The 19,334-nt window shown below is 47.1% G+C and overlaps 1 protein-coding gene across 4 annotated transcripts in view; it reads right to left on the reverse strand.

Annotated features, from left to right (window-relative positions):
- The window catches only part of wdr21 (WD repeat domain 21), a 214,230-nt gene that overhangs the window by 96,114 nt on the left and 98,782 nt on the right, over nt 1-19,334 (reverse strand). For all 4 annotated transcript variants that reach the window (XM_038781673.1, XM_038781667.1, XM_038781684.1 and 1 more), the window contains one exon: nt 6,457-6,506. In XM_038781673.1, the coding sequence (XP_038637601.1) occupies nt 6,457-6,506 (50 nt within the window). The remainder of the gene's footprint in view (nt 1-6,456; nt 6,507-19,334) is intronic.

Here is a 19,334-nt window from a genome sequence, read left to right on the forward strand (position 1 = left end):
GGACCTGTTTGAGGTCTACAAAATTATGAGAGGTATGGACAGGGTGGATAGCAACAAGCTTTTTCCAACAGCTACAAGGGGTCACAATTTCAAAGTGAGAGGAGGAAAGTTTAAGGGAGATGTGCGTGGAAAGTTTTTTTATACAGAGGGTGGTGGGTGCCTGGAACGCTCTACCAGCGGAGGTGGTAGGGGCGGGCACGATAGCATCATTTAAGAGGCATCTAGACGGGTATATGAACGGGCGGGAACAGAGGGAAGTAGACCTTGGAAAATAGGAGACAGGTTTAGATAAAGGATCTGGATCGGCGCAGGCTGGGAGGGCCGAAGGGCCTGTTCCTGTGCTGTAATTTTCTTTGTTCTTTGTTCTTTTAAAGCAGTTTGAATACGAGAGAGAGAGGAAAAAGAAAGAGAGAGAGAGAGGGAAAAGAAAGAGAGAGAGAGGAAAAAGAAAGAGAGAGAGAGGAAAAAGAACGAGAGAGAGAGGAAAAAGAAAGAGAGAGAGAGAGAAAAAAAAGAAAAAGAGAGAGGGATAATCAAAACTTGGTTTCTGACATCAGTTTCAGCCTGTGAGAGATAGAAACTGGCGACATGAGAAATATTCAAGTGGGAAAGGTAAAGGTGATCTGATGGGAGATAATGAGAGTGTAGGTGTAATGACCTCCAAATAGCATTAATGGTTGGCCAATTGGAGTATGAGCTCCTGTGTAGGCTTTGTGAGCTGTCTTAAGTTGACTGGAATGCTAGCAGCACTGTCGGAAGCTGCTCTTGTATCTAGTTATTGGCAATAAATATTGGTGTGGTGACAGGACTCCTGCCTCCTGTGGATTATTACAGTACCTTAGATTAAAAAAAGGAATCCAGGAGGGTGGAAGAGACATGAAAAGTTTCAAATGTTTTCACTGTAATAAACCAGGTCATTAAAAGTCACGTGTTGGTGGTTGAAGACAAGCACTGGGAAGGCTGATGTGATAAAACAGGATAAGACAGTGGGGTTTGTTAAAGTGGGAAAGGAAAGCCCAAGTGAAGCGAAGGAGGTGCAAAAGATTGTACAGCCTGATCAAGAGGTGATTGATGTGAAGGTGCCAGATCTCTTTAAAGAATTTACTTGCGCGGGTAAAGTTTACTCATGAGTATCAGGAGGAGCAGGTAATTAAGTCATAATTTTAAGAGATACGGAATCTCGTCAATCTTTAACGGTAAGAGATAAAGTTGATGTGGTGTATATGGATTTCAGTAAAGCGTTTGATAAGGTTCCCCACGGTCGGCTATTGCAGAAAATACGGAGGCTGGGGATTGAGGGTGATTTAGAGATGTGGATCAGAAATTGGCTAGTTGAAAGAAGACAGAGAGTGGTAGTTGATGGGAAATGTTCAGAATGGAGTTCAGTTACGAGTGGCGTACCACAAGGATCTGTTCTGGGGCCGTTGCTGTTTGTCATTTTTATAAATGACCTAGAGGAGGGCGCAGAAGGATGGGTGAGTAAATTTGCAGACGACACTAAAGTCGGTGGAGTTGTAGACAGTGTGGAAGGATGTTGCAGGTTACAGAGGGACATAGATAAGCTGCAGAGCTGGGCTGAGAGGTGGCAAATGGAGTTTAATGTAGAAAAATGTGAGTTGATTCACTTTGGAAAGAATAACAGGAATGCGGAATATTTGGCTAATGGTAAGATTCTTGGTAGTGTGGATGAGCAGAGGGATCTCGGTGTCCATGTACATAGATCCCTGAAAGTTGCCACCCAGGTTGATAGGGTTGTGAAGAAGGCCTATGGTGTGTTGGCCTTTATTGGTAGAGGGATTGAGTTCCGGAGCCATGAGGTCATGTTGCAGTTGTACAAAACTCTAGTACGGCCGCATTTGGAGTATTGCGTACAGTTCTGGTCGCCTCATTATAGGAAGGACGTGGAAGCTTTGGAACGGGTGCAGAGGAGATTTACCAGGATGTTGCCTGGTATGGAGGGAAAATCTTATGAGGAAAGGCTGATGGACTTGAGGTTGTTTTCGTTAGAGAGAAGAAGGTTAAGAGGTGACTTAATAGAGGCATACAAAATGATCAGAGGGTTAGATAGGGTGGACAGCGAGAGCCTTCTCCCGCGGATGGAGGTGGCTAGCACGAGGGGACATAGCCTTAAATTGAGGGGTAATAGATATAGGACAGAGGTCAGAGGTGGGTTTTTTATGCAAAGAGTGGTGAGGCCGTGGAATGCCCTACCTGCAACAGTAGTGAACTCGCCAACATTGAGGGCATTAAAAAATTTATTGGATAAGCATATGGATGATAAGGGCATAGTGTAGGTTAGATGGCCTTTAGATTTTTTCCATGTCGGTGCAACATCGAGGGCCGAAGGGCCTGTACGGCGCTGTATCGTTCTATAAGGCGTAATGTAGGTTGGGAAGAATATTGACAGAAAAGGTGGTAATATGTGGAATTCGGGGTGAGAGGAGTAGTGTTCCATTATATAAGGTAAGGTTGGAAAGTCCAGTGAAGAGTGGTGAAGTGGTAGTAGGAGTAATAGAGAAACGTTATCATAGATAACGTTCTTGTCCAGGAATACAGTTTATCTTGGGTAATGATATAGCTGGATCGCAGGTGGGAGTGATGCCCACTGTGGTGGATAAGCCAGTGGAAAATCAGACAACTGAAGTGTTTAAGGACGAAAATCTGGGATTTTTCTGGACAAGGTCGCAAAGTCACAGGTTAAGAAAAGAGGAGAAAACAAAGAGTGAAGTTGAAGTGTCATTATCAGAAACAATTTTTGATCAAATGGTTGAAAAAGAACAAGGACAGGTGGAGGATGATGCGGATATTTTTAATTCAGGAAAATTGGCGGAGTTACAACAGAAAGATAGAACATAGAACATAGAACAGTACAGCACAGAACAGGCCCTTCGGCCCTCAATGTTGTGCCGAGCCATGATCACCCTACTCAAACCCACATATCCACCCTATACCCGTAACCCAACAACCCCCCCCCCTTAACCTTACTTTTATTAGGACACTACGGGCAATTTAGCATGGCCAATCCACCTAACCCGCACATCTTTGGACTGTGGGAGGAAACCGGAGCACCCGGAGGAAACCCACGCACACAGGGGGAGGACGTGCAGACTCCACACAGACAGTGACCCAGCCGGGAATCGAACCTGGGACCCTGGAGCTGTGAAGCATTTATGCTAACCACCATGCTACCCTGCTGCCCCTGTAGAAATAAAACGGATGTATCAGAAAGCATACACGGAAGAGGAATCAGAGTGTATACCAGAGTGTTATTACCATAAAAGTGATGTCTTGATGAGAAAATGGGAGACTTTTACATATGCAGGCGGATGAAAAGTGGGCAGAAGTTCATCACGTAGTATTGCCGGTAGGGTACAGGAAAGAGGTGTTGGGAGTTGCACATGAGGTACCAGTGGGAGGTCATTTGGGAACAAGGAAAACTCAAGCTAAAATACAAAAACATTTTTATTGGCCTGGACTACATAAAGATGTAGTTACATGTTGTCAATCATGTCACACATGTCCAGTGATAGGGAAACCTCAAGCAGTGATAAAACCAGCACCCTTAATAGCCATTCCAGCATTTGAGGAACTTTTTACAAGGGTCCTAATTGATTGCGTTGGACCGCTTCCTAAAACAAAAAGTGGGAATCAATATCTTTTGATGATAATGGATGTGTCTACTAGATTTCCAGAGGACATTCCAGTACATAATATTACAGCTAAAAAGATTGTGGAGGAGTTACTTAAATTCTTTACTTGATATTGACTACCCACAGAAATACAATCGGATAAAGGATCAAATTTTACCTCAAGGTTATTCAAATAAGTTATGGATAGCTTAGGAATAAAACAATTTAAATCAACTGTGTACCTTCCAGAATCACAGGGAGCGTTAGAAAGGTGGCATCAGACATTAATGACAATATTGAGGGCTTATTGTCATGATTACCCAGAGGATTGGGATAAAGGAATTCCATTCGTACTGTTTGCAATTAGGGATGCACCTAATGAGTCAACCAAATTCAGTCCTTTTGAACTAATTTTTGGCCATGCGGTAAGAGGATCACGTAAATTGTTTAAGGAAAAATTGGTGAGTGACAAATCGGAAATTGTTGACAAATCGGACATTATTGGATTACGTGTCAAATTTTAGGGAACTATTAAATAGAGCAGGTGAATTGGCTAGACAACACTGAAAAGTTGAACAAAATGTGATGAAACGGGTAGCGGACAAGAAATCCAAAGTTCGTAGTTTTGCCAGTGGAGATAAATTTTTCATATTGTTACCAGTGGTAGGTGAACCTTTAAAAGCAAGGTTTTGTGGACCTTCTTCGATTGAAAGGAAATTAAGGGAGGTGAATTATGTGGTAAAAACACCAGATAGAAGGAACACTCACCAATTGTGTCATGTGAATATTCTTAAAAGGTACTTTGAAAGGGAAGGCGAGAAAACAAAAATGGAGGTTTTAATGATTCCAACTCAAAGTGATGAATGAAATCCAGATGACTGTGAATGTGACATACCACAAATTAAATTGGAAAATGAGGATGTTCTTAAAAATTGGAATAAATTGGTGAGTTACCTTCCAGAGGAAAAACGGACTGACCTGAAAGAGTTATTGATATCACATAGGCAAGTTTGTAGAGATAAATTGGGAAGTACTAGAATGGCTATACATGATGTCGATGTGGGAAATGCTGTTCCAAGCAAACAACATCCATACAGACTTAACCCGTTAAAATTTGCACAGGTTAACAAAGAGATTGAGAGTATGCTTAAAAATGGCATAATTGAAGTGGGTTGCAGCCAATGGAACTCACCCATAGTGATGATACCAAAACCAGACGGTACCCAACGGTTGTGTGTGGACTATAGAAAGGTTAATGCAGTTTCAAGAACGGACTCTTATCCTAACCCACGTTTGGAGGATTTCATTGAGAAAGTGGGACAATCAGCTTTTATTTTCAAACTGGATTTACTTAAAGGTTACTGGCAGGCACCTTTATCCGAAAGGGCGAAGGAGATTTCAGCTTTTTTCACTCCAGATGGTATATACCAATTCAAAGTTATGCCATTTTGCATGAAAAACACCCCAGCCACATTTCAACAGTTAACTAACATAGTCCTTTCACGATTACCCAATTATACGGTATACATCGACGATCTGGTAGTTTTCAGCCAGACATGGAAAGAACATGTAAAACATCTGATGGAGCTATTTGATTTACTTCAGAAGGTGGGTGATAAACCTAGCCAAAAGTGAATTTGGAAAAGCCCAAGTCACTTTTCTTGGCCATACAATCAGACAAGGTCGAATGGTCACGCAGGATGTGAAACCAACAGTTATTGAGGTGCTTCTGATACCTTCGAGAAGAAGGAAAATAATGTGATTTCTTGACATGAGTGGATTTGATCGATCATTTGTGCCAATTGTTTGTCGCGTGGTTGCTCCACCGATAGACTTGCTGAAGAAGCGTAAAAGATTTCAGTGGACTGCGGAGTTTCGACTGCCTGAAAGCTGTGATAACCAATATGTTGGAAAATTACAAGGGACTCTGTGATCAGATTGGACTAAGGTATCTGACTTTAAAAAGAAATGCCGAAGCGTAGAGAAATGGATGGATCGTGCAAAGAACTTCGTATTCAGAGATGTCAATCGAGGAGGATTCCAGTTGGAGGAAGAAGAAAAAAAAAGAACTATATTATTATACCTGTTTGCGTGTGTTGTTTTTTTTAAACGAAAAAGTGTATTTGCTGTATGCACTTCTTAAAGGATAGTGAAAAGGTGAAAAATGAAACCATCTTGAAGTTGATGGTTTATTTTTTTTCTTGGGGGGAGATGTCATGTGAGAGTACCTTTAAGAAATGGGTGTTTATCAATGTGTGTGTACATAAATATCTGTAGTGAGAGTACCTTTAAGAAATGGGTGTTTATTACTGCAGTGATGTCAGAGAGTGGGTGGAGCTGGGCTGTCTGTCAGCTTTTTACTTTAGCTTTAGGCTTTTTGGGTTTGGTTTCATTTTAGTTTTGGAGAAGCTGCAATCACAGCAGGATGTGTGTGAATCTCTGCAAGCTTATGAATGTCCATTTGCTGATTTCAACGTGGTAACTGTTCTCAATAGTGAATTTATACCTGATCTTTGTGTTAAAAGGGCCTTTTGTCTTCTGAATGTTGTTTGGGAATTTATTAAGGATTACTTAGTGTTGTATTCTTTGGGGGTTGTATTTGAATTGATGGTTGCTGAGATGTTCACTGTATGTTTTAAAAAGGTTAACTTGAGTTCATAGAATAAACATTGTTTTGCTTTAAAAAATACTTTTCCATTTTGCCTGTACCACACCTGTAGAGTGGGCCATGTGCTCTCCATACCACAATCTATTAAAAGTTGTGGGTCAGGTGAACTCCATGATACACTTTGGGGTTCTCTAAACCACGGCCCATAACAAAGGATACAAAATATGAGAATCACAGCCAGATAACGATGCCCAGCAAATGGAGGTCCCCTGAAAAATTAGAAATAGTTTGCAAATTAAAAACATTTCTCTTACTTTGTTAAATAGCCTTGAACAACACAGGTTAGAAGTGTAACATTTCATTTATTATTGAGGACACCTGTAAAACAATAATCTGAACACTTGTTAGATTTTGTATCCACTAAATGAGTTCATGATCTATAGAACATAGAACATAGAACAGTACAGCACAGAACAGGCCCTTCGGCCCTCAATGTTGTGCCGAGCCATGATCACCCCACTTAAACCCACGTAACCCACATACTCGTAACCCAACAATCCCCCCATTAACCTTACACTACGGGCAATTTAGCATGGCCAATCCACCTAACCCGCACAACTTTGGACTGTGGGAGGAAACCGGAGCACCCGGAGGAAACCCACGCACACACGGGGAGGACGTGCAGACTCCACACAGACAGTGACCCAGCCGGGAATCGAACCTGGGACCCTGGAGCTGTGAAGCATTGATGCTAACCACCATGCTACCGTGAGGCCATCTATGTGCCAACCCTGCCCGACTGTTTGGGAGAAGATCAATTATGCAATATCATAACACCACCTTCTACAAGCTGCATTTTCCATGACTGAGTCCAAGCTCAAATCTCAAAGCTCAAATGATCAAACCCAGTGCCTCCCCTCCCTTCTCCAGGACATTTATGGTTTAGTTTGTTTCAAGGAGTCTGACGAACAAGGCTGATGAGTTGAGGGTACAAATTAAAACATGGGGATATTATGCAATTGCGGTCACTGAGGCATGGTGAGAGAGGAGCAGGATTAGCAGCTCAATATTCCAGTATCCAGGATCTTCAGGTGAGATAAACAAGGAGGTAAAAGAGCAGGGGGTGTCTCAAATTTGATCAGGGAATCAATTACAGCAGTAAGGAGGGACAACATCTTAGAAGGCTCTTCAACTGGGACTTCCGGTGTGGACCATGGAGTAAGTGGTCACACACAAGGCAGCTCCTGCCCAAGGTTCCAGAAAAGAGCTCTTTTTTAATCAATACAGCATGGAATTTTGATGAAAAGATGTCGGTGAATGTTGGAGGAGTACTTTCCCCAGGAATGGTATGTTTCTTGGTTACCAGACCTGGCAGAACCAGTGAAATATTTGGCTGGAGCTCAGCAAAGACAAAAGCCTCTTCCAGCATGCAGGCGGGGGAAGGGCGAGCTTAAAGGCTTCAAGCTAACTTGAGGGCCTTTATTAAAGCTAAATTCTAGCAGCAGAGGGAACAAGTGTGAAACGATCTCGCCAAGACCATTGAAGAAGCGGTGACGAGACTTCCGGTGGCGGCCATGGAGGAGTAGGTCACGCATTCGGTAGCTCACGTCTGGAACCGACTCTCAGACCTTTCTCAGGAGTTTTCACGGCCCTTTTGGGACAGATTGGTGAAGTGAACACGGCCAAAAGGATTCCCTCTCTGTTGTATGGATAGCTGGACCAGGAGTGGCTGGGTGAAGCGTTTAAGTCCCAGCAGACAGAAGCGTGCGGAGAGGGAGCCGAGGCACGGCATGGCGGCTGGTACAAACCAGGGTGCATGGGCGCAGTGGGCACAGGAGCAACAGGAATTCCTTAAGGACTGCTTTGCTGATCTTAAAAAGGACTTGCTGGCCCCGATGAAGGCATCAATAGACCAAATGATCGCAACTCAGGCGACACAAGGGAAAGCAATTAAGGAGATGGAGAAAAAGCTATCCGACCATTGATGTACCATCGATTGCACGCGAGGCGAGTGATTTACCAAAGTCTGGCTTTAATTAACTAGGATGTGGAGATGCCGGCGTTGGACTGGGGTGAGCACAGTAAGAAGTCTTACAACACCAGGTTAAAGTCCAACAGGTTTGTTTCAAACACGAGCTTTCGGAGCACGGCTCCTTCTTCAGGTGAATGGAAAGGCTTGTTCCAGAAATGTTTATATAGACACAGTCAGAGATGCCCCGGAATGCGAGCACCTGCAGGCAATCAAATCATCAAAGATGCAGAGAGAGAGGTAACTCCAGGTTAAAGAGGTGTGAATTGTCCCAAGCCAGTTCAGTCGGTAGGCCTCTGCAAGTCCAGGCTTGTTGGTGGGGGCCGAATGTAATGCGACATGAATCCCAGATCCCGGTTGAGTCCGCATTCATGCGTGCGGAACTTAGCTATAAGTTTTTGCTCAGCAATTTTGCGTTGTCGCGTCTCCTGAAGGCCTCCTTGTAGAATGCTGACCCGGAGATCAGAGGCTGAATGTCCTTGACTGCTGAAGTGTTCCCCAACTGGAAGGGAACAGTCCTGCCTGTTGATAGTCGCACGATGCCCGTTTATTCGTTGTCGCAGTGTCTGCATGGTCTCGCCAATGTACCACGCTTCGGGACATCCTTTCCTGCAGCGTATGAGGTAGACTACATTGGTCGAGTCGCACGAGTATGCGCCGCGTACCTGGTGGGTGGTGTTTCCACGTGTAATGGTGGTGTCCATGTCGATGATCTGGCATGTCTTGCAGAGATTACCCTGGCAGGGGTTTGTGGTGTTGTGGTTGCTGTTCTGAAGGCTGGGTAATTTGCTGCAAACAATGGTTTGTTTGAGGTTGCGCGGTTGTTTGAAGGCCAGTAGTGGGGGTGTGGGGATGACCTTGGCAAGATGTCCATCCTCGCTGATGATGTGTTGGAGGCTGCGAAGAAGATGTCGTAGTTTCTCCGCCCCAGGAAAGTACTGGACGACGAAGGGTACTCTGTCAGTGGTGTCCCGTGTTTGTCTTCTGAGGAGGTCGGTGCGGTTTTTTGCTGTGGCGCGGTGGAACTGTCGATCAATGAGTCGAGCACCATATCCCGTTCGTACGAGGGCATCTTTCAGCATCTGTAGGTGTCTGTTGCGCTCCTCCTTGTCTGAGCAGATCCTGTGTATACGGAGGGCTTGTCCATAGGGGATGGCTTCTTTAATGTGTTTCGGGTGAAAGCTGGAGAAGTGGAGCATCGTGAGATTATCTGTGGGCTTGCGGTAAAGCGAGGTGCTGAGGTGACCGTCCTTGATGGAGACGAGTGTGTCCAAGAATGGAACTGAATTTGGAGAATAGTCCATGGTGAGTTTGATGGTGGGATGGAACTTATTGATGTCATCGTGTAGTCGTTTCAGTGATGTCTCGCCGTGGGTCCAAAGGAAAAAAATGTCATCGATGTATCTGGTGTATAGCATCGGTTGAAAGTCCTGTGTGGTGAGGAAGTCCTGTTCAAACTTGTGCATGAAGATGTTGGCATATTGAGGTGCAAATTTGGTCCCCATGGCTGTTGAACCAGGAACATTCCTCGTCACAATGGATGTCTCGGCACTCTACACCAGCATCCCCCATGACGACGGCATTGCTGCAACAGCCTCAGTCCTCAACACCGACAACTGCCAATCTCCAGACGCAATTCTGCAACTCATCCGTTTCATTCTAGACCACAACGTCTTCACCTTCGACAACAAATTCTTCATCCAGACGCACGGAACAGCCATGGGGACCAAATTTGCACCTCAATATGCCAACATCTTCATGCACAAGTTTGAACAGGACTTCCTCACCACACAGGACTTTCAACCGATGCTATACACCAGATACATCGATGACATTTTTTTCCTTTGGACCCACGGCGAGACATCACTGAAACGACTACACGATGACATCAATAAGTTCCATCCCACCATCAAACTCACCATGGACTATTCTCCAAATTCAGTTCCATTCTTGGACACACTCGTCTCCATCAAGGACGGTCACCTCAGCACCTCGCTTTACCGCAAGCCCACAGATAATCTCACGATGCTCCACTTCTCCAGCTTTCACCCGAAACACATTAAAGAAGCCATCCCCTATGGACAAGCCCTCCGTATACACAGGATCTGCTCAGACAAGGAGGAGCGCAACAGACACCTACAGATGCTGAAAGATGCCCTCGTACGAACGGGATATGGTGCTCGACTCATTGATCGACAGTTCCACCGCGCCACAGCAAAAAACCGCACCGACCTCCTCAGAAGACAAACACGGGACACCACTGACAGAGTACCCTTCGTCGTCCAGTACTTTCCTGGGGCGGAGAAACTACGACATCTTCTTCGCAGCCTCCAACACATCATCAGCGAGGATGGACATCTTGCCAAGGTCATCCCCACACCCCCACTACTGGCCTTCAAACAACCGCGCAACCTCAAACAAACCATTGTTTGCAGCAAATTACCCAGCCTTCAGAACAGCAACCACAACACCACAAAACCCTGCCAGGGTAATCTCTGCAAGACATGCCAGATCATCGACATGGACACCACCATTACACGTGGAAACACCACCCACCAGGTACGCGGCGCATACTCGTGCGACTCGACCAATGTAGTCTACCTCATACGCTGCAGGAAAGGATGTCCCGAAGCGTGGTACATTGGCGAGACCATGCAGACACTGCGACAACGAATAAACGGGCATCGTGCGACTATCAACAGGCAGGACTGTTCCCTTCCAGTTGGGGAACACTTCAGCAGTCAAGGACATTCAGCCTCTGATCTCCGGGTCAGCATTCTACAAGGAGGCCTTCAGGAGACGCGACAACGCAAAATTGCTGAGCAAAAACTTATAGCTAAGTTCTGCACGCATGAATGCGGACTCAACCGGGATCTGGGATTCATGTCGCATTACATTCGGCCCCCACCAACAAGCCTGGACTTGCAGAGGCCTACCGACTGAACTGGCTTGGGACAATTCACACCTCTTTAACCTGGAGTTACCTCTCTCTCTGCATCTTTGATGATTTGATTGCCTGCAGGTGCTCGCATTCCGGGGCATCTCTGACTGTGTCTATATAAACATTTCTGGAACAAGCCTTTCCATTCACCTGAAGAAGGAGCCGTGCTCCGAAAGCTCGTGTTTGAAACAAACCTGTTGGACTTTAACCTGGTGTTGTAAGACTTCTTACTTAATTAACTAGAACACAGCTCTGCGATCGTCTACAGTGGAAAGGGACGATCATCAGGCGTTTGAGCATTTATACCTCGTTAATAGAGGCGTGGTTAACTCAGCCTCTCGGCCAATCGGTCGAGAGGCATATGACCGACCAGGGCCAATGGTAAGCCGACGTTCTGGCCCAATGGCAGACGAGTATGCAGATCATATCATCACAACCATGAGGACGAGTTGGTCGTATTGGCCCTTAAGGTGGAGGAGCAGGATGACCTCCACAAGAAGTGTCACAAGAGGCTGGAGGACCTAGAAAACAGGACCAGGAGACAGAACTTGAGAATTGTGGGCCTCCCCGAAGGTGTGGAGGGATCGGATGCGGGAGCATTTGTGTCCAAGATACTGGAGACGCTAATAGGGACGGGGGCTTTCCCTCGAACCCTGGAGCTGGACGGGGTGCACAGAGCCCTCGCACGGACGCCCAAGGCGAATGAACTGCCGAGGGGCATGGTGGTGAGATTTCATCGCTTCTCGGACAAGGAACTTGTCTTGCAGTGGGCAAATAAAGGACGGAACAGCAGGTGGGAGAACAGCATGATACGCATCTACCAGGACCTGGGTGCGGAGCTGGCCAAGAGGCATGCTGGATTCAACAGGATGAAAGCGACCCTCTTCAGCAAGGGCGTGAAATTTAGGATGCTACACCCAGCGAGGCTATGGGTCACGTACAAGGAACGGCATCACTATTTTGAGACGCCGGACAAGGCGTGGTCATTCGTCAAACTAAAAAAGCTGGACTCGAATTAAAGGACACCTAAGCTTTGGTGAAATGCGGCTGTGGGGCTGGTTAACACGGTACCTTTTCAAATATAAGATTGTATACAATGTTGGGTGCGTGTAAGGGCTGTGGTGGTGGATGGAAGGTGCAGTGTTTTCGTCAAAGTTGAGATACGGAGGGGGGAGGGGGCCCTGTACTTAGTGCGAATTTTCGGGAAGTTGGAGCCTTGGTTAAACAAGTGTCTCCTCACGGGGCAGTGTTAGCGTCTTCTGTTTATTTTGTGTTTCGTATTACTATTTACTCACTGGGGCTGGAGAGGTAGTTTAATTGGTTTATTCATGTGGGGAGAGGGGTCCGGACAATGAGGCGACAGTCTGATCAGCGCCAGGGGCGGGAGCTGCCAGGGTCAGCATGGGTCAGCTGACTCTCGGGAGCATAGTGGGGGTGAGCAAGTGCCCAGCTGGTGCTTGACGAGGGGTTTTGGGTCGTGGGGCTATTGGGTGGAGGGGTGGGGATGGAGGGGGGGGGGGGGGGGGGGTATGCTGCGCTAACAGAGGAGGTATCAATTTTGGGGTCCCAATTGAGGGTAGGGGGCAGCAGCTCCCTGTAGAGGTGCTCGAGGAAGCGTAGGGCGCGGGCTCGAGGTTGGCATAGAAAGGGCGATGGGTAGTCGGCGGGGGGGGGGGGGGGGGGGGGGGGGGGGGGGGTTAGCACCCCGTCCAGGCTGATCACGTGGAATGTGGGGGGTCTGAATGTACCAGTCAAAAGAGTGTCCGTGTTCGCACATCTAAAGGGGTTAAAGGCAGATGCAGCAATGCTTCAGGAGAGACATTTAAAGCTCGCAGATCACACGAGATTGAGAAAGGGATGGGTAGGCCAGGTGTTCCATTCAGGGCTGGATTCGAAGACCAGAGGGGTAGCAATTCTGATCCATAAGGGTGCGGCATTCGAGGCTGGGAGAATTGTGGCAGATAAGAGGGGGCAGGAATATAATGGTGAGTGGAAAGCGGAAGGGGGGTTTATGGAGCAGATGGGGGGGGGGGGGGGAGTGGATCCCTGGAGGTTCGCGCGGCCGACAGCGAAGGAGTTCTCCTTTTTTCTCCCACATTCATAAGGTTTATTCCCACATAGACTTCTTTGTCTTGAGCAGGGCATTAATCCCGAAGGTGGTGGGGACAGAATACTCAGCAATCACAGTCTCGGACTATGCCCCGCACTGGGTGGACCTGCGGCTTAGTGAGGAGAGAGGGCAGCGCCCACTCTGGAGACTGGATGTGGGGCTGCTGGCAGACGAAGAGGTTTGCGGGCGGATTAGCAGGAACATCCAGGATTACCTGGAAACAAATGATATGGATGAGGTAGCAGCAGCAACAGTCTGGGAGGCTCTGAAGGCAGTTGTCAGAGGGGAACTCATCTCAATTCGATCCCATAGGGAAAAGAGAGAAAGAGCGAAGAGGGAGAGACTGGTGGAGGAGATACTCCGAGTGGAAAGAATAAGGAGGGTAACACGGTCTCGGATCCGGGGGGGAGGGGGGGGGGGGGGGGGTGGAGATGAGGCAATTTTTAGTCCAGTTGAGGTTTCTAAAGTTGGGGGCTCCGATTGAATTGGAGGAGATTGTCAAGGGTATAGAGGGCATGCAATCGGGTAAAGACCCGGGGCCGGACGGTTACCAGGTAGAAATGTATGAGAAATTTTCAGAAATATTGAGCCCACTCCTGATGAGGCCCTTCAATGAGGCTAGAAAGGAACCCTCCCCCCAACACTTAAACGAGGGAAGGACCCGGAACATTGCGGGTCATACAGGCCGATTTCACTTTTAAACGTGGATGCCAAATTGCTAGCTAAGATTCTGGCCACAAGAATTGAGGATTGCATCCCAGGGGGTGATAAGGAAGACCAGACTGGGTTTGTTAAAGGCAGACAACTCAGTACCAATGTCCGGAGACTTTTGAATATTATCATGATGCCCTCAGAGGGAGGGAAGGCGGAGGTGGTAACAGCGATGGATGGAAAGCTGGGAGCAGCTGGAGGCGGTGTCATGTAAAGGTACTAGTCTGGGAGCTTTGATAACGGCTCCTTTGCCGTTCTCGCCGACCTGTTACTCCACAAGTCTGGTGGTGTGGCAACGCTGTGGAGGAGGTACAAGGTAGAGGAAGCATCGATCTGGACCCAGATATGCAACAACCACAGGTTTGTCCTGGTTAGGATGGATGCTGGGTTCCAGAGCTGGCAGAGGGCAGGCATCAGAAGGATGGGAGATCTGTTCATAGACGAAAGCTTTCTTAGTTTGAAGGTGCTAGAGGACAAATTTAATCTGCCGCCAGGAAATGCCTTTAAATATGTGCAAGTACGGGCCTTCCTGAAATAACAGGCAGTGGCCTTTCCGACGCTGCCGCCACTGAGGATACAGGACAGGGTGGTCTCCAGCACCTGGGTGGGGGAGGGGAGGGTATTGGATATCTATCAGGAACTACAGGAGGCAGAGGAAACCCCGGTGAAGGAGCTCAAGGGCAAGTGGGAGGAGGAGCTAGGTGAGGAGTTGGAAGTGAGTCTGTGGGCAGAGGTCCTGGGCAGAGTTAATGCCTCCTCATCATGTGCCAGGCTCAGTCTAATTCAATTTAAGGTGGCCCACCAGGCACACATGACGGCAGTGAGAATGAGCAAGTGTTTTGGAGTAGAAGACAGTGGTATAAGGTGCAAGGGTAGCCCTGCAAACCATGTCCACATGTTTTCGGCATGCCCGGAGCTTAGTGTTCTGGCAAGGGTTCGTGAGGGCAATGTCTAAGGTGCTTAACACACGGGTGATGCCGAGTCCAGAGATAGCGATCTTTGGAGTGTCAGAAGACCCAGGAGTTCAGGGGGCAAAAGAGGCCGATGTCTTGCCCTTTGCCTCCCAGTAGCCCGGAGACGGATTTTATTAATGTGGAGGGACTCGAAGTCCCCGAGTGTAGAGACTTGGGTTACCAACATGGCGGGATTTCTCAGCCTCGAGAAAATAAAGTTTGCCTTAAGAGGGTCTATGCTAGGGTTCTCTCGGAGGTGGCAGCCGTTCGTTGACTTTCTCGGGGTAAATTAAAATGTCAGCAGCAATCCATTGCGGGGGGGGGGAGGGTTTGAATGCATCATTGGGATGGTGTGGGAAGACTGGGTCGCGTGGGGTAATGTCTATTTAATTGTTATTGTATATTCTCTTTTTGCACTCTGCTAATGTTCACTCTAGTTTGTTTCGTTATTATGGTTACTACTGTTCTATTATGAAAAATTCTGCAAAACCTTAATAAAAATACTTTTTTTTAAAAAGGCTCTTCAACTGAAATCATATGGCTAGAACTTAAAAAACCCAAAAAGGAGCAATCACATTGCTGGGAGTGTTCTATTGGCCCCCTAACAGTCCGAGAGAAATAGAAGATTATTATGGAAAAGGACAAGGATGGGCCTGAGCTCAATGTTTTAAACTGGGAGAAGGCCGATGTTAATAAGACCAGATATTATATGGCCAGAATGGACTAGGAGCAGATACTTTTAGGTAAATCTGTGACAGAACAGTGGGATGCATTCAAGAAGGAAATAGGGAGGGTACAGGGCCAACAACAGGGGCAGCAGGGTAGCATGGTGGTTAGCATAAATGCTTCACAGCTCCAGGGTCCCAGGTTCAATTCCCGGCTGGGTCACTGTCTGTGTGGAGTCTGCACGTCCTCCCACTGTGTGCGTGGGTTTCCTCCGGGTGCTCCGGTTTCCTCCCACAGTCCAAAGATGTGCGGGTTAGGTGGATTGGCCATGCTAAATTGCCCGTAGTGTCCTAATAAAAGTAAGGTTAAGGGGGAGATTGTTGGGTTACGGGTATAGGGTGGATGAGTAGGGTGATCATTGTTCGGCACAACATTGAGGGCCGAAGGGCCTGTTCTGTGCTGTACTGTTCTATGCTCTATGCTAACATGTTCCAATCAAGTAAAAGGGTGGGACCAACAAATCCAGTGAACCCTGAATATTGAGGGGTATACAGCATTGGATAAGGAAAAAAAGGGTGACTTATGGTAGATATAGACTGCTCAAATCAGAAGCCCTTGAGGCACATAGAATGTGCAAAAGGGAACTTAAAAGGAAATTAGGAGAGCAAAACTGGGACATGAAAGAATACTGGCAGGTACATAGAAAAGTACAGAACATTACAGGCCCTTCGGCACATCCGCCATCTTCCTCCATGGGCTGGTTTAGCTCAGTGGGCTAGACAGCTGGTTTGTGATGCAGAACAAGACCCAAGGTTCAATTCCCGTACCAGCTTACCCGAACAGGTGCCGGAATGTGGTGAAGTTACTTTTAACAGTAACTTCATACTTGTGAAAATAAAAGATTATTATTATTTAATATCAACCTGTTTGAGTCTATTAACCTGGTTCATGCTGTTCTCATGTGCAACAAGGTCCCTCTCTCTAGTGAATACTAAAGCAAAATATTCATTTAGGGCCTCCCCTATCTCCTCAGACTCAAGGCACAAGTTCCCTCCACAAAACCCTGATTGGCCCTACTCTCACTCTGATCATTCTCTTAATTCTCACGTAAGTGTACAACACCTTGGGGTTTTCCCTAATCCTTCCCGCCAGGGTTTCTTCATGCCCCCTTCTAGCTCCACTAAGTCAATTTTTGAGTTCCTTCCTCGCTACCTTGTAACCCTCTAGAGCAGAGTCAGATCCTTGTTTCCTGAACCTTATGTAAAGTTCCTTCTTCCTCTTGACTAGAAGCTCCACTTCTCTTGTCATCCAAGGCTCCTTCACCTTACCATTCCTTCCTTGTCTCAGTGGGACAAAACTATCCAGCACTCGCAGCAAGTGCTCCTTCAACAACTCCCACATTAATGTTGTGCATTTCCCCAAGAACAACTGTTCCCACTTTATGCTCCTCAGCTCCTCTCTAATACCAGTATAATTTCCATTCCCCCAATTAATTCCCTTCCCATACTGTCTGTTCCTATCCCTCTCCACGACTATGGTAAAGGTCAAGGAGTTGTGGTCACTGTCTCCGAAATGCTCTCCCACCGAGACATCTGACACTTGGCCTGGCTTGTTGCCAAGCACCAAGTCTCCTCCCTCGTCGGCCTATCTACATATTGAGTCAGGAATCCTTCCTATAAATACCTGACAAAATCTGCTCCATCCAAACCATTTGCAGTACGGAGGTTCCAGTCAATATTAGGGAGGTTGAAGTCACGCATGACAACAACTCTGTTACTTCTGCACCTTCCCAAGATCTGCTGCCCAATCTGTTCCTCCATCGCTCTGCTGCTATTGGGGGGTCTATAGAAGTCTCCCAATAAAGTGACTGCTCTTTTCTTGTTTCTGACTTCCACCCAGACTGACTCAGTGGACAAACCCTCCTCGACTACCTCCTTTTCTGCAACTGTGGTGCACTCCCTAATTAACAGTGCCACGCCTCCTCCTCTTTTACCTCCCTCCCTGTTCGTCTGAAAACATCTGAACCCTGGAACATCTAACAACCATTCCTGCCCCTGTGAAATCCATGTCTCCGTAATGGCCACAACATCGTAGTTCCAAGTACTGATCCATGCTCTAAGTTCAGCTCCCTTATTCCTGACACTCCTTGCGTTGAAACAGACACACTTTAACCCATTCCACTGAGTGCAACTTTGCCCCATCAATTGTCCATCCTTCCTCTCAGACCCGCTGCATATTACTTCTGCCTGTTCAACAGCTGCCCTATCATCCGAGCCATAGCTCTCGTTCCCATCCCCCTGCCAACTTGTTTAAACCCTCCCGGAGCTCTAGCAAACCTCCCAACCAGGATATTGGTGTCCCTCCAGTTTAGGTGCAATCCTTCCTTCATGTACAGGTCCCACCATCCCCAAAAGGTATCCCAAAGATCCACATATCTGAAGCGTTCCCTTCTGCACCAGCCCTGTAGCGCGGATGTTCAGCTGCACTCACTCTCTGTTCTTCGTCTCACTTGCACGTGGCATCGGTAGCAATCCCGAGATCACTACTCTGCTTGTCCTGCTCTTTAACTTCCAACCTAACTCCCTAGAATCACTTTTTAGATCCTCATCCCTTTTCTTAGCTGTGTCATTGGTGCCTAAGTGCACCACGACTTCTGGTTGCTCACCTTTCCCCTTAAGAATACTGTAGACTTGATCCGAGACATCCCCGACCCTGGCACCCGGGTAGCAACATACCTTCCGGAAGTCTCGTTCACAACCACAGAATCTCCTATCTATTCCCCTAACTATTGAGTCTCCTTTCACTATTGCTTTTCTATTCTCCCCCCTTCCCTTCTGAGCCCCAGAGCCAGGCTCAGTGCCAGAGACCTGGTTGCTCAGGCCTTCCCCCGGTACGTCATCCCCCCACAACAGCATGCAAAACGGTATACTTGTTTTGAAGGGGAACGTCCACGGAGGATTCCTGCACGATCTGCCCATTCATTTTTCTTCCCCTAACTGTACCCCAGCTAACCTTGGGTGTGGCTACCTTCCTGTAACTCCTCTCTATCACCCCCTCTGCCTCCCGATGATCCGAAGTTCATCCAGCTCCAGTTACCTAATGCGGTCTCGGAGGAGCTGGTGTTGGGTGCACTTCCCGCAGGTGTAGTCAGTGGGGACACCAGTGGTGTCCCTCACCACCCACATCCTACAGGAGGAGCATGCAACTGCCCTAGCCTCCATCCGCCTGATTTGAATTCCCAAAGAGATTTAAAAGAAAAAAAAGATTAAATGCCCGTCAGGCCCGTAAATATATATATATATATATATATATACTGCTGCTACTCTCTCAAGTGAACCCTCTAAAATAAAGGAAAATCCTAAATTGTTTTACAAGTACATTAAGGGTAAAAGGATAAGCAGGAAAAGAGTAGGGCCCATTAAGGACCATAGTGGTAACTGTGTGTGGAGGCGGAGGACGAAAAGTAGGGTTCTAAATTAATACTTTGTGTTAGTGCTCACTCGTGAGAGGAACGGTGCAGGTATAGAAATCAGGGAGAAGGATGGTGATAAAATGAAAGGGATAACATAGGCAGAGAGGAGGTTCTGAGTGGTCTGGCAGGCTTAAAAGTAGGCAAATCTCCAGAGCCAGATAAAATGTATCCCAGGCTGTTCAGTGAGGCAAGGGCAGAAATAGCAGGGGCACTGG

Source organism: Scyliorhinus canicula, chromosome 2 (genome assembly GCF_902713615.1).
Source record: "Scyliorhinus canicula chromosome 2, sScyCan1.1, whole genome shotgun sequence".
Lineage (NCBI taxonomy): Eukaryota > Metazoa > Chordata > Chondrichthyes > Carcharhiniformes > Scyliorhinidae > Scyliorhinus > Scyliorhinus canicula.